This window comes from Triturus cristatus, chromosome 9 (assembly GCF_964204655.1).
Source record: "Triturus cristatus chromosome 9, aTriCri1.1, whole genome shotgun sequence".
NCBI classification, from domain to species: domain Eukaryota; kingdom Metazoa; phylum Chordata; class Amphibia; order Caudata; family Salamandridae; genus Triturus; species Triturus cristatus.
The window spans coordinates 782,020,554-782,036,229 of record NC_140592.1 but is presented as its reverse complement, the minus strand read 5'-3'; the positions used below and the strand labels follow the sequence as shown (position 1 = coordinate 782,036,229).

Sequence of the window (15,676 nt, the reverse complement as noted above, 5' to 3'; positions counted from 1 at the left end):
TATTGACAGATTTTGCAGAGTGTAGAAGAAGGGCTTTCCCTATGGGGAACATTTTTTGCATTTGAACAGGTGGCTCCATTCCCCCCTGTACAGACATCTTGATTATGGAGAACTCCACACAGTGGAAATAGCAGCCAGTGTGACATGTCACCGGTCATCCCCAGTAGTATGCCTGGAAACTAGTGCTTGGCACAGTTTTCCCGGCGTACTACCAGGAATGTTGGTGAAGAGGGTATAAATAGAAAAGAATGCTTAGGTGGAGACGTAAATCCTCGTCTTCACTTTTCCATGTATTTTACTAAATCTGATCTTATATCTTTTCTGTCTCTAATTTGTCAATGGGCACCTCAGCTTGGTGACAGAAGACAGAGTGACAGAGCCTCCCCACACCCTACCCATTGCTGACATAGATGCAGTTGGAACCCCAAATAAAGCTGTTACCTGTGCAGAGAAGGCACTGAAGATAGAGAACCAGAGTGTGATCAGCTGGTATGAGAAGGTCTTGTAGAAGTAATAGCTCATGAACTTGCACATGCGGTAGGAGGACCATCTGCCGTGGACAAACAGGAGACGCTGCAGGAAACGGAACTGTGCCAGGGCATAGTCACTGGCAATAACAGCCTGTAGGCCTTCCTGGCCGCTGATGCCTACACCAATGTGCGCAGCTGCAAGACAATAGAAATGGGATATAATATTAAGTGAGGCTTCCTTTCCAAATAGGGATGCCTGCTCTTTTTTTGGAGCAAGAAAGCAGGCAAAATATCCATATCTTAAGCAGAAATGAGCCAATCTAATTTCAAGCAGACCATCTTCCCATGTTTTCCCTTTCAACAGGCACCTACCATCCATAATAACTGACGCTATTACGGGTGTGCCTCAATGAGCAAATTAGGTCATGACCTGACCCAGATCTCCTTCTTTATTTACAGCTTTGGATCATTTAGACTTACCCAGGGGATGCCTTCTGTGTTACTCTTTTCTGAGCACTGCAAGGTTTTTGTAAAGTGTGACAATGGTGTTTCTATGGTGTCAGTGATACAACAGCCTTCTTGTGAGAGCTACAGTGCTTGTCTCATTTGTATAAAGTGGTGTCATACTGTAAGTAAGAGCCCCAGTTGTCATCTATTATTAATACAAGCAAGGGCTGCAGTTCTTGTCTCCTATGAGAATGTGATAACCAGATGCATGTCAGGTATGAGTGTTGGCCTCTCACATGAATGTAATAGCCGCTGAAGGTAAGGCCGGTCGTTGCCTCCTCTATGTGTTGGGATAGCAAGCTTTAGGTGAAGGCTGAAGTGGTTGCATGGTGTTTGGAATGTGACAGCCGGCTGCAGGTGAGTGCTGAAGTGATTTTCTCCACTGAGCGATGTGAGGACTGTACTTGAGATCTGTATTGGTTGTCCCATTCATTTTTTTGTATTCATAAATTTTTTTTTGGTTTAACAATTTTTATTATTAATAAACATTCGTCACTTTGCTTATTTAGAGCAGTACACATTCCTTTACAGAATTGAAAGTAGACAATATTATGTACAATATGTCAATCCCACATTACAGTTCAGTGTCTTTCTTTTGCGACATTTCCAGTTCCACTGTTGGTGAGACACAAAGTTCGCCCCGATAAGCATTCCAGGTGCCCCATGGTCTGTCCCACTTTTTAGGACAACCCCAAGTTTTGTAAACCTCCTTTTCGGCCACCTTGCATCTTTCCATCTTCGCCACCCATCCTATCACCAGTGGTTGTTCTGCTGCCCCCCCATTTTATTGCAATGGCTCTTTTGACTAATGTGTATCCCAGGGTGGTGAATTGTTGCTCTATGTCCGTGAGATCGGTTGCCTCCCAGGATCCCAAGTGAAGGTGTGAGAGCGAGTTGTTTCCCCAGCGCCTCTTGCATTTTTCTTGTGGCCCCTTCCCATAGGTGTCGAATCAGGGGGCAATCCCATAGTATATGATAAAATGTGGCTATTTGGTTACATCCACCGAGGAAAAATGCAATTCATACATTTTTTTGAGGAAAAACTGAACATTATTCATCATATGGTAAACCATGCTACCATCTCGACAATAAACATTGTAACCAAGTGATGTCAACACATTGTGTGGCTAACCAGAGCCGGTACGATTCCCCAGGCCTGCATCATGTGCCAAACCCTCTCCTCTATATTAGGCCATATCTCTGTGTCAGAGGATTCTCAATCCATCCAAAACAGTGCCTCTTCTTCTTGGCCTATGGCACCCATATCGCCATGTCTAGCCGCAAGATAGTTCTCCACGAGGCTCTCTCTAATCTGTCCTAACATCTCTTTTATGAGAGTCCTTGTGTATTTTTCACTGCCATCTCATTGTGACCTATGGTCTTACCATTTTTGTCTAATGTCCAAAGTACCGCTGCTCCACTCCCCTTCCAATGCCCCCTCCCCCTAGATGCTGGTAGTACAGGTTCTGTGTAGCTCCGAACCATGTCCAACGCAATGATAGGATTTGGAGCAGTGGGTCAAGGAAGAATCACAGGTCTTTTATGAAACAGCTCCATGCCTCATGAAATTTGTCTGAATTGTCATTAAGACTAACAATGGCCTGTCCATTGGCTGCCACCTTATGCATTTCCTTAAGCCAGGAATCTAGAGCTGGACAAGCATCTGTTCTCCATATTTTTAAGATGCTGATCTTGGCTTTAGCCGGTGCCATTGCTAGCCATCTGGTACAATATTATGTACAATATGTCAATCCCACATTACAGTTCAGTGTCTTTCTTTTGCGACATTTCCAGTTCCACTGTTGGTGAGACACAAAGTTCGCCCCGATAAGCATTCCAGGTGCCCCATGTTCTGTCCCACTTTTTAGGACAACCCCAAATTTTGTAAACCTCCTTTTCGGCCACCATGCATCTGTCCATCTTCGCCACCCATCCTATCACCAGTGGTTGTTCTGCTGCCCACCCATTTTATTGCAATGGCTCTTTTGACTAATGTGTATCCCAGGGTTGTGAATTGTTGCTCTATGTCCGTGAGATCGGTTGCCTCCCAGGATCCCAAGTGAAGGTGTGAGAGCGAGTTGTTTCCCCAGCGCCTCTTGCATTTTTCTTGTAGCCCCTTCCCATAGGTGTCGAATCAGGGGGCAATCCCATAGTATATGATAAAATGTGGCTATTTGGTTACATCCGCCGAGGAAAAATGCAATTCATACATTTTTTTGAGGAAAAACTGAACATTATTCATCATATGGTAAACCATGCTACCATCTCGACAATAAACATTGTAACCAAGTGATGTCAACACATTGTGTGGCTAACCAGAGCCGGTACGATTCCCCAGGCCTGCATCATGTGCCAAACCCTCTCCTCTATATTAGGCCATATCTCTGTGTCAGAGGATTCTCAATCCATCCAAAACAGTGCCTCTTCTTCTTGGCCTATGGCACCCATATCGCCATGTCTAGCCGCAAGATAGTTCTCCACGAGGCTCTCTCTAATCTGTCCTACCATCTCTTTTATGAGAGTCCTTGTGTGTTTGTCACTGCCATCTCATTGTGACCTATGGTCTTACCATTTTTGTCTAATGTCCAAAGTACCGCTGCTCCACTCCCCTTCCAATGCCCCCTCCCCCTTAGATGCTGGTAGTACAGGTTCTGTGTAGCCCCGAACCATGTCCAACGCAATGATAGGATTTGGAGCAGTGGGTCAAGGAAGAATCACAGGTCTTTTATGCAACAGCTCCATGCCTCATGAAATTTGTCTGAATTGTCATTAAGACTAACAATGGCCTGTCCATTGGCTGCCACCTTATGCATTTCCTTAAGCCAGGAATCTAGAGCTGGACAAGCATCTGTTCTCCATATTTTTAAGATGCTGATCTTGGCTTTAGCCGGTGCCATTGCTAGCCATCTGGTACAATATTATGTACAATATGTCAATCCCACATTACAGTTCAGTGTCTTTCTTTTGTGACATTTCCAGTTCCACTGTTGGTGAGACACAAAGTTCGCCCCGATAAGCATTCCAGGTGCCCCATGTTCTATCCCACTTTTTAGGACAACCCCAAGTTTTGTAAACCTCCTTTTCGGCCACCATGCATCTGTCCATCTTCGCCACCCATCCTATCACCAGTGGTTGTTCTGCTGCCCCCCCATTTTATTGCAATGGCTCTTTTGACTAATGTGTATCCCAGGGGGGTGAATTGTTGCTCTATGGCCGTGAGATCGGTTGCCTCCCAGGATCCCAAGTGAAGGTGTGAGAGCGAGTTGTTTCCCCAGCGCCTCTTGCATTTTTCTTGTGGCCCCTTCCCATAGGTGTCGAATCAGGGGGCAATCCCATAGTATATGATAAAATGTGGCTATTTGGTTACATCCGCCGAGGAAAAATACAATTCATACATTTTTTTGAGGAAAAACTGAACATTATTCATCATATGGTAAACCATGCTACCATCTCGACAATAAACATTGTAACCAAGTGATGTCAACACATTGTGTGGCTAACCAGAGCCGGTACGATTCCCCAGGCCTGCATCATGTGCCAAACCCTCTCCTCTATATTAGGCCATATCTCTGTGTCAGAGATTCTCAATCCATCCAAAACAGTGCCTCTTCTTCTTGGCCTATGGCACCCATATCGCCATGTCTAGCCGCAAGATAGTTCTCCACGAGGCTCTCTCTAATCTGTCCTACCATCTCTTTTTTGAGAGTCCTTGTGTGTTTGTCACTGCCATCTCATTGTGACCTATGGTCTTACCATTTTTGTCTAATGTCCAAAGTACCGCTGCTCCACTCCCCTTCCAATGCCCCCTCCCCCTTAGATGCTGGTAGTACAGGTTCTGTGCAGCTCCGAACCATGTCCAACGCAATGATAGGATTTGGAGCAGTGGGTCAAGGAAGAATCACAGGTCTTTTATGAAACAGCTCCATGCCTCATGAAATTTGTCTGAATTGTCATTAAGACTAACAATGGCCTGTCCATTGGCTGCCACCTTATGCATTTCCTTAAGCCAGGAATCTAGAGCTGGACAAGCATCTGTTCTCCATATTTTTAAGATGCTGATCTTGGCTTTAGCCGGTGCCATTGCTAGCCATCTGGTATTTTGGTTGGTTATAATGAGATAAGGGCCAAAATCGGGAAGGAGGATCGTGGATGGTCGTAGATGCCCTTCTATTTCCAAGGTGACTCCCAAGATGTTTCCTATTTGAGTCCAGAAGACTTTATCCTGGCAAACTCTCATAACACATGAACAATGTTTCCCTCCTGAGACCCACATTACCAGCAGCGTGCCTTAAGGTGTATTGTGGACATCTGTAACGTTTTTGGCGAGCAGTGCCATCTGTGTAGGATATTGAAATAGCTCAATGTCAAGCAAGCTTCTCTCAAGGGCTTAGCATGTTGTGCCATTAGGTCTGAACAGTCCTTGTGGAATACTGCACCTGGAGTCTTTTGGATCACCAGGCTTACAACAACGACAAAGTGGGGTTAGAGAAATTATGGTCAAACAGTATTGTGTAGAAACCTGACACCACCCGCTTATATGTGCCCCATTTCTGAAGATAGTCTAGGATCGGTGAAGACTGTAACTTTGGCTGGTGTGAGCCCATAGCTCTACCCAAGCATCTGACTAGTCATAGTCCCAGAAGTGATGAGGTTGAAGTGTGAATTGTTCCTGGGTGAAGGCAAAAGTTCAGGGATCCCATCAACTAAGATGTCCGAGAGGGAACATATACCCCTAGTTTCCCACACTATCCAACATGGTTGTACATTTCCAAGCCTGATTGCAGCATTATGTCATATGGGAGTTCGATTGTGTGGCTGGGAGTACATTCCCAACACTTTGTGGGTCTTTTGCGAGGCCGCAGTCATTGAGTGAAGCATCGGGTGGGAGGCGATTAGCATGTGTGGGTCACTTGTATAAAGTATCTTGATTCACCCTAGTCTAGCCAGAAGGGCTTGGATATTATGCAGTATATGCCTGAAGAACAAGTTACTTACCTTCGGTAACGGTGTATCTGTAAGAAACATTAGTTAGTTAGATTCCTCACCTTAGAATATCCCCAGGCGTCAGGCTGGATCCGGAAAGATTTTTGTAGCAATATCCCTTGCGCGTCGCTAGGCGTCGTCTGCGGCTCCGCGTCCGGCGTTGGCGTCGTGCGCTGGAATGACATCGTCGGAGTACTTAGACTCCGCCCTCGCACGCTGACGTCAGTTCTTGTACATAGCTTTCCACGCCAGGAACGCAGAGCCATGAAAGAGACCGACACTGGCGCCAAAAAATCTAGGGCCCTGAAAAGGATAGCCTTAACCCTAGATGTCAGTTCGCAGAACGGGGAGGATGGGTGGGTCGGTGAGGAATCTAACTAACTAATGTTTCTTACAGATACATCGTTACCGAAGGTAAGTAACTTGTTCATCTGAAAGAAACACGTTAGTTATATTCCTCACCTTAGAATAGATACCCCAGCAATACCAACCCCGGTGGTGGGTCTGCGAACCAAGATCACACCAGAAAGTCCTGGAGAACAGCTTGCTGACGGTTGAAGCACCTCTGTGAGGATATTAGTCCTCACGGCCACAGCAGGCAACTCGAGCCCCAGGGCTTCGGCCGCCTTGCGCAGCACCACTGAAAAAGCTGCACCTTCCTCCGAAGCCACAGTCGGAGGAGAGATGAAACCAGCGTCCGGTCAAGTGTCCAGACCACTGGCATCCCCCAGTTCATCTGCCCAGTCCTGTGAAAGTTGGCCCTGGATGGCCATAGGGTCCTCAGACCCCTCCCAGTCGCCCCCGTCATCCGATTCCTGATAAACAGGAGGAATGATCGGAGCCGGATGGTAGATGAAACTCTCATCCATCGGCGGCGCCGGGTCCGGACAGGGGCTAAACCGGGGAACGGCGTCATCCGGAGACGGCGCCGGAGGTGGAACCGGTGTCGGCGCCGGCGGAGGAGGCGTCGTGAGGTTGACCGGCGCCGACAGAGATCCAGGCCTGGATCCCTCAGGGACCTGCGGCGTCGGGACCGAAGTCGTCGACGGCGCCGGGGCCGGAGCTGCCGGCACGCGAGGTCGCCCAGTCGAGCCCGCGGGGCCCGAAGGTGCGCCGGCAGGTGTCGACGGCAGAGCCAGGCCCCTCATGTGCGAGAGGAAGGCACTGACCTCCGCCGGGTCCCAGGGACTGGCAGGTATGGAGACAGACGCGGCTCCTGCGGCTCCGACGGAGCCGCGGGGGTGGGACCACCCTGACCCTCAGCCAAGTCGCGCGACCAGCGAGGGGAGTCCGAAGAGCGGTGTCACCTCTTGGACTTCTTTGATCGCTTCGACTTACCCGAAGACTTCGAGCCCGACGAGCGATGATGGTGACTGCGGCTCCGCGACCGGTCCTTGGACCTCCTCCTGGACCGAGACCGTGAGCGGCGCGGAGCCGAGTGCCGAAGCTCGAGAAGCTTACAGGACCGCTCCCACCTAGCCTTCGAGGTCAAGGCCTGACAATCGGGGCACGACTCCGCGTCGTGGTCGGCCCCCAGGCAGTAAAGGCACCGGCGATGGTATCAGTCGATGACAGGAGTCACAGGCTTTAAACCCAGGCATCCTACCGGCACCAGAGTCGAGTCGACAGAAGACCAAAAAGAGTCAAATATGACTAAGGGGTAAGCTCTTCCCGGATCGGCGTTGTCTGGCGCGGAAAAAAGAAGAACTGACGTCAGCGCGTGAGGGCGGCGTCTAAGTACTCCGACGACGTCATTCCGGCGCACGACGCCAACGACGGACGCGGAGCCGCACACGACGCCTAGTGACGCGCAAGGGGTATAGCTACAAAAATCTTTCCGGATCCAGCCTGACGCCTGGGGATATTCTAAGGTGAGGAATCTAACTAACGTGTTTCTTTCAGATGGGGACTAACTGGAATGTCAACTAGTATGTGAGTGTATATGGCAACCGCAGACCCCATTGGTCCATTGCTGCATGTAGCTTCCACAATTTCAAACATGGTTTTCGCCCACTGCAAAGGAAAGTAGTCAGTTTTTTGTCTATGGCTGTCATAAGGTGGGAAGGAATACAGCGAGGGATCATCATAAACAAATAGTTAAGTCAGGGACTAACATGCATTTTTATCTATAGAGAGATTCAGACCTGACTTTATTTTCGCAAGTAAGGTATTGATGTTAAGCTCCACCATCTCTTCCAGCCCAGGGGACAACTCTATCCTGAGGTATCTCAAATGGGTAGCTGACAATTGAAACGGAAGGCCATCCAGTGCTGCAATTGTCATGTGTTGGGTCAGCAGAATGGCCTCACAGTAATTCAAGTGCATCTCATAGGCTGACAGGGCCGAGAAATTAGAGCTCAGTGCCATGAGATCTCTAAGAGAGGATGTAGGATCGGAGAGTGTGACTAAAATGTTGTCAGTGTACAGTAAAAGTTGATGTATCCCTCTTGGGGGTCTGAATGCATTTAATGTCCAGGAAGTCCCTGATCGCCACTGCGAAGGTTTCTAGTGTGAGCACGATAGCAAGAGGGGCAGCCCAATCTGGTGCCCCTGTTGATCAAAACTGTGTGTAGAGGTGGCCATTTGAAGCAGCCCCTGCAGTGGGTCCTGTGCATAGCCTTTAGATCCACTGTATACAATATGAGCCCATCCCCACCAAGAGGAGAACTCAAAATAGGTATGACCATTTGAACCTTTCAAAGGTATTCTAGGCATCAAGAGGGACTGCTGGGGGTGTGAGGTCTCAGCAAGCAGCAAGATGGCTGCTCTGTGAGAGGGCTCTGAAGTAGAGAATTTATCCTTAAATTATTCTGAGCAAGGCGTGGTGGGAGAACCTAATCAACATCCTGACATACTATGGGAACGACCCAGCGTCAGATGGTATAAAAATTAACCCTGGCAACGGGCTGGAAGCGGCTAGCAGAGACATCATAGCAGGCCGAGGTCGGGTGCGGTGACCCGCGTGCTGGAGGAGAGTGCGCTGGGAGCCTGAATCCGATGGCGCTGCAGCCTGGGAGCGAGATCAGCCCAGTCCGAGCAGGTTAGAGACCAACGGTGATACACTCCACAACGCAAATTTGGGGCAGACTCGCTGACTCAGAAGAAGACGTCAGACTTGATGCCATTTTGATCCCGGGGAGCTGCCGACGGCAACAGGCATGAGATCTGCGGGCGGCTTTGGGCTGCCCTCCTCTTAAGTTTGAGAACAGATGTGTTGCGGGGCACTTGGAGGTGCTGCGGAAGGAGAAGTGTGACGGTGAGCGTCCCCGAGAGCAGTATATCCAGTTTTGCCAGTTGAGGCCTGGGAGCCTGCGGAGTTACTTCCCCAACATATACAGTGAGCCGCATGTCTGCCGGGGATCTGCTTACGAGCTCCGCTGTGTAATACGATCATGAGGGGTGCGGCCCGGGCCCGTTCCCTGGTGCTGATTGTTGATCGGAGCGGCGCTCTTGGGTGGGGGCAAGAGGGGGCCCCGCTGTGATGGCGGTTGAGAATGGAGCACCTGGTGGTGGCCAGACGAGCAGAGCGATGCCATTTCCACATCAATTAGGCCGAGTTTAGGCCTCTGAAGCAGGCAACCCCATGCATGAGGGCCTACCACAGGCCTTGCGGAGCGTCGGAGTCCAGCGCGGCAGACACAGTATCTACCGCTCCTTGCATGGGGGAGATATTGCTTTCCCAGTGCACATTCATTACTGATAGAGACTATTAACAGGCAGAAAATAGTTGGGATCATATACGCGGATCCAACGGTACAATACCACTTTCAAAAACCTGCGACTCAACCACGCAATCAAATAAAAATAGCGCTGCAGCCATGGGTAAACTTGATACTAAGCAAACTAAGCTTACTTTTGAAAACAAGAGGCTCTTCGCCAAACTGATAATGACGCAGCAACAGACTCTGAGCAGGGGAATTGGGGAGAACACAAAAGGAGCTACGAGGACCTCAGGACACTACTGCTGGAAGTTAAGTCAAGCCTCAGGACGATAGACAGTAAAATCAACATCTTAACAGCTCAAAAGGATCAGGTCAAGAAACAGGTTGACACGCATGAGCTATGCCTCGACAAGCCTGAAAATCAGGTATCTGACATGCACGACTTCCAGGTGGATTCAAGAGAACAGCTAGTCAACATGGAGAAAGTTCGGAATGTGATAAAAGCCAAAAACGAGGACTTGGAATCCAGGTCTCGACGGAACAACCGCCGGATTATGGGGATTCTGGAGACCACAGATATGGGAAAGATGGAAACATTTGTGGAAGACCTGCTGAAATAAATATTCCACACTGAACTTTCCAACCTGTTCATTGTTGAACGTGCACACCGAACACTAGGCCCAAAACCCCTGTGGGAGCCAAACCCCGTCCGAACCTGGCTAGGATTCTGAACTACCGTGATTCAATTCTGCACAGTGCCAGAGAAAGAGGGAACATCCTACATGAGGGCAACCAAGTGGCATACTATCCAGACTTCACTCCGCATGTACAGGCTGCCAGGTGCGAATTCATCCCAATCAAGCATATGTTACAGGATGCTGGCAATTCTTATGCCTTGCTTTACCCCGCAAAACTGAAAGTGACACATGAAAACGAAGTTCATTTCTTCACTGACATCAAGTCAGCACTAAAGTATGCCAAACACATAGGACGCAAACGCAAATACAGACAAGTCCTGCCAGAAGGGTAGCAGAGAACGAAGGGCTGAGTGATAAGAACTAACCACTATTAGAATGCTGTATCTGGTGCAAATGTTGACTATGCACAACCACTGAGTTGCCTTGGCAGAACGCTGTTGACATTATAGCCGGTTCTCATTAATATTTTTCACCCCGCCCTTCTGTTATAGCTCGGCCACCCTGCTTTCGGGCTGGGTAGTACGCCGGCGACTCCTCGTCTCCAGGGAAGGATCCCATTTCTGGTTTGCATTTAAAGACTGGGGAGTTGTTTGAATAGATGGGGTGGGTGGCTAGCATTGATCAACCTGATTGAGGGGGGTGGAAACTCAGGATTTGTTGTTGTTGTTGTAGGAGACAGGTAATCACAGACACATGTACGCTCTATGCCTTATGCGCATTCAATATTATATGCCAGTATAATGCACGATCGAACCCTACATGTAGGCATGCATTAACAAGCACAAGTTGATACCTTACCCATTGAGCACTGCAACAAGTGCAGCATACCCACTGAGCAACTATGACAACATTTAATATTCTGACGTGGAACATCAGGAGGCTTAAATGATCATAGAAAAACTAGGCTTATTCATTCCTATCTGTCAAGACACCAAATAGATATTTGCTTCCTTCAAGAGACGCATCTGCAAGACTCTGCGAGCACAAAACTGCAGCATAGTCATTTGGGAAGCATAGACACAGCGGCTTATTCCAACTATGCGAGAGGTGTTGCGATTTTGGTTGGGAGCGGAATAGCATGGAGAATGGCGCGAACTCTGACAGACCCAGATGGATGCTTTGTTATTGTGAATGGGCAGTTAGGCCACATCAGAATAGTACTCGCCACGATTTATGGTCCTAATATAGATGACCCGGATTTGTTTTGCAGGTATTTGGGCAAAAATTACATCAATAGGATGTGATACAGTTATCTGGGGGGGACTTTAATGCAATCATGGATGATACATTGGATTGCAAGGGGACGGCCCGTAGGCTGCACCCTAACACTAGTATAGCTTTGAATGACATCATAAGGGACGCAAGGTTAGTAGATATCTCGAGGCAGTGGTACCCCAGTAGAGCAGAAGGTACATGCATCACATCACTTCACAACGCCTGGTCCCGCCTGGATTATTGGTTGATATCGAGGGACGTGGCGTCCTGGGCTGTTGATATCAACCACCTCCCTCAGATATTATCCGATCATGCCCCCTGCCTCTTGAGGATACAGTTTTGCGCCATAGCGGGCAGGCCATTTAGCTGGAGGCTCCCACATAGGGCGCTATTAGATGCCGCATTCAAGGAAGGAATAAGAGGGGATATAATTGAATATTTTTCACTAAATGAGGGATCGGTGGCTTCTCCGGCTTCACTCTGGGAGGCCTTTAAGGCAGTTATTCGCGGACATTGCATAGCGAGACAAGCAGGGATGCTGAAGGCCATCAGGCAATCACTCACTAAATTAGAGGCGTATATCCGAGATTCTGAACTAAAGTACTACTCTACGAATTACCCAACACATCTGGCACACATTAGGGAGAAACTCACGGAATTTGAGGGAGGCTCAGAGAGAGGTTACGTTCCTAGGGAAATATACACAAGCTAGACGCTACGGTGAGGGAGGCAGGCCTGGTAAAACTCTTGCATCCCTACTTCGGAAACTTAATAGCTCAACCTACATTACTGAACTGAGTGATGGGAACACAGAGCCAACTCGGAGGTCACAGGAGATTTTAGAGAATTTTTATAATTGTTACTCCTCATTATACATGTCTCAAATTCCAGATATGCCAGAGGAAATAAAAGCATACTTGGACTCTCTAGAATTGCTATGGCTGAGTAGAGCGCCTAGGGCGTATCTGAATGAGCCATCCACCACAGAAGACATAATCCAGACATAAATAGCCTCCCTAATGATAAGGCAGCTGGGCTGGATGGTTTAACCATTTTTTAAAAATAAATTTTATGCACAGCTGCTAGCCCCGAAAATATTGAGAGTATATCAGGACGCAATTGAAAGCCGTAGGCTCCCACCCTGAATGCGTGAAGCAGTTATCCAGACACTGTTGAAGCTGGGGAAGGATCCCGGCCTAAAAGACTCATATTGTCCCCTATCCTTAATAAACATTGATAACAAGATATATGCTAAGCTTGTGGCCAGGAGATTTCAGCCTCTGTTGCTCCTCATAGCCAGGCCTGATCAATCTGGGTTTATACCGAATAGATCTACAGCCCACAACCTCTGCACTTTCTTTGCAGTCCTCCACTATCTCCACCCAGATACGCCTGCGTTGGCTGCTCTACTAGATGCAATTAAGGCTTTTGCTACCCTAGAGTGGCCCTAACTATTTGCGGTTCTAAAACGTTTGGGATTAAGCCCATTATTCATTCAGCAAATTAGATTATTGTATTCGGAGCCTCTGGCTCGACGGCAAGTGAATGGCCTGATATCTGAGGCATTTCATATCGCCCGCAGGACCAGGCAGGGATGCCCTTTATTCCCGCTCCTCTTTGCTGTGGCGATGGAGCCATTCGCAGCACGACTAAGGTAGAACCATGCAGCCAGAGGCCTAGGGTTCACATCTCGGGTGAATTGTGTCACTTTACGCTGATGATATAACATTATATATCAACAACCCAGAATTAAACCTACCTCCTGTTCTCCGTGAGATCACTAAATTTGGCGGCCTTTCTGGGATCCAGATCAATTGGACTAAATCCACGCTCTTCCCTCCCACAACTGCTACCAAACCATTTGCGCTAGAATACCCCCTTGCGCGGGCGGAGGGCCCTGTAAAATATCTAGGGATTTGGTTGAGCTGTGATGTGCAAGAACTGTGAAATATGAACTACAGGCAAGCTATTTCCTGGCTAGAGGGCCAAATTGCGACATGGTCTAAGCTACGGCTTTACCTTGCGGGAAGAATCGCAATCGCAAAAATGATAGTTCTCCCCAAATTCTTAAACATATTTGTAAATTTACCTCTACCACTTACCCAAACTTTTTTTCACAAACTTAGGTCACTGATGATATCCCTGGTCTGGGCTGGAAGGCAGGCTAGGATCGCTTGGGAAGTATTGACGCTACCTCTAAATCAGGGTGGCATGGGAGCCCCAGATATTCCTCTATACTCTTATTGAGCACAAGCTCAAGTTCTACATAATTGGATCCACCCCACACCATTTCAGCCTCATACGGCGAATGAGGCAGACATAGCGGCTCCCACCCCTCTCAAGGTAGCATTATATCAACCATATCGCAGCCCCAAGAAAGATATTAACACCACTGAAGTGCTGAGATGGGCATGGAATGGCCTTCTGACGAGGTCTAGGGCCGAGGTACTATATGCTCCATCCATCCCTCTGGATAACAATCCACAAATGCCGCCGCTCATGGACAAGAGCAATACAATCAGAGCTAAAAGAATGGGAGTGGCGATATACGCCACGGTGTACCCAGGAGACACCTTTCTGGCCCCCCCACATTAGAGGGTAAACAACCGGGGAGACCATTAGACCTATTATTATATTATAGTATCAGGACTACCTGCCGCGAGGTTCATAAAACATTCCCGGAACCTCCGCCCATGTTACTAGCTCTGGAGCACATACTCACTACGAGCTCATCCCGCAAACTAATAACGTGCCTCTACTCCCTTATGCAGCGTAATCCAGCCAGAGCCCGAAGGGGTTGGAACTCAGAGCTACAGACACCTGTCACAAATGAACAATGGCAATTTTGCTGTGAACAATTAGAGCTGCTGTCCCCAACTACAAACCCTGATTAATACAATTTTAAATTCCTGAACCGTTACTATCGTACTCCATTCAGTTACACTGCATGGGCATTTGAGCTGATATGAACTGTTGGAGGTGTGGAGCAGAGAACGCCTCTTTCTTGCACCTGGCCTGGAATTGTCCTCTCATAGCAGAGATTTGGGTATAGATATTTGGCAAACTCTGGGCGATTCTGGAGCTGCAGCTAGCTCCGACGCCTCTGATGGGACTGTTGGGCTACGTTAAGGAGACTCTGGTGGGCTCTCATAGGCTTTTGGCTATGATGCTGTTGCTGGTGGTGAGAAGAATGGCATTACGTTGAGGACGCCCTGGTAGACCCACCATAAAGGCCTGGGTTTTAGATATATCCTATTACCAGGAACAGCTGTCTTTTTGGGGGGAAATGATGCCAGTAGCCTCCAGACCCAAGGACATATGGGCTCCCTTTCTCACCTTGATACGGGCCTACAATTCGAATGACCAAAGCAGTGCCGCTAAGGCACAAGACTCTTAGGAATGTAAGCTCCACAACCTCAACGTATTTTGACTTCTTCATGGTTGCCCAATGTCCTTATTTCGTAACGAATAATGCTTTGCAATTGTGAATTATCTGTCCTTTATGTGTAGCGAACACAACTTCAATATGTGCAAATGTTGACCATCGCTGTGTTTTTTTTCTTCATACTGATGTAATGCGTACAGATTTCCCTATGTACTCTTATGTTGATATCTTTAAATGTAGAGGAATTGATATATCACAACTGAAGATGTTATACCTGCTTTGTACTGAAAACTGTTTATTTTCTTCAGGTTGTGCCCCTGGCAAAGGGACCGTCGCCCTAAAATGCATTGGGCCTCATCACACCTTCCTTTAATTGAATCGAATCCATATGTTGTATGCTCATAATTGATTGTAAAACGCATTGTTTGAAATATTTTTGCATGACTTGAAATGTACGTTTTAATTTTGTTACCAATACACACAAAAAAAGTATTACTGGAAAGGTGGGAGTAAAAATAAATACACTCTTGAACAAAACGTTAGCAAACTGGTCAAACAATTCACTCAAATTGCTGACATGACGTCATTAGAGCAGTGCACGCTCCAGTCCAAGTCGCCTCTGGGACTTGGCCACCCTATATTCGTTATGTGTAGCGAACACAACTTCAATATGTGCAAATGTTGACCATAGCTGTTTTTTTGTTTTTTTTCATACTGTGATGTAATGCGTACAGTTTTCCCTATGTACTCTTATGT

At 47.8% G+C, this 15,676-nt stretch overlaps 1 protein-coding gene across 1 annotated transcript in view; it reads right to left on the bottom strand.

Moving 5' to 3' along the window:
* Window positions 1-15,676, bottom strand: part of LOC146798840 (phospholipid-transporting ATPase IC-like) — a 1,543,528-nt gene that overhangs the window by 157,011 nt on the left and 1,370,841 nt on the right. The window contains exon 23 of the mRNA XM_085626157.1: window positions 442-665. Coding sequence (XP_085482283.1) covers window positions 442-665 — 224 coding nt within the window. The remainder of the gene's footprint in view (window positions 1-441; window positions 666-15,676) is intronic.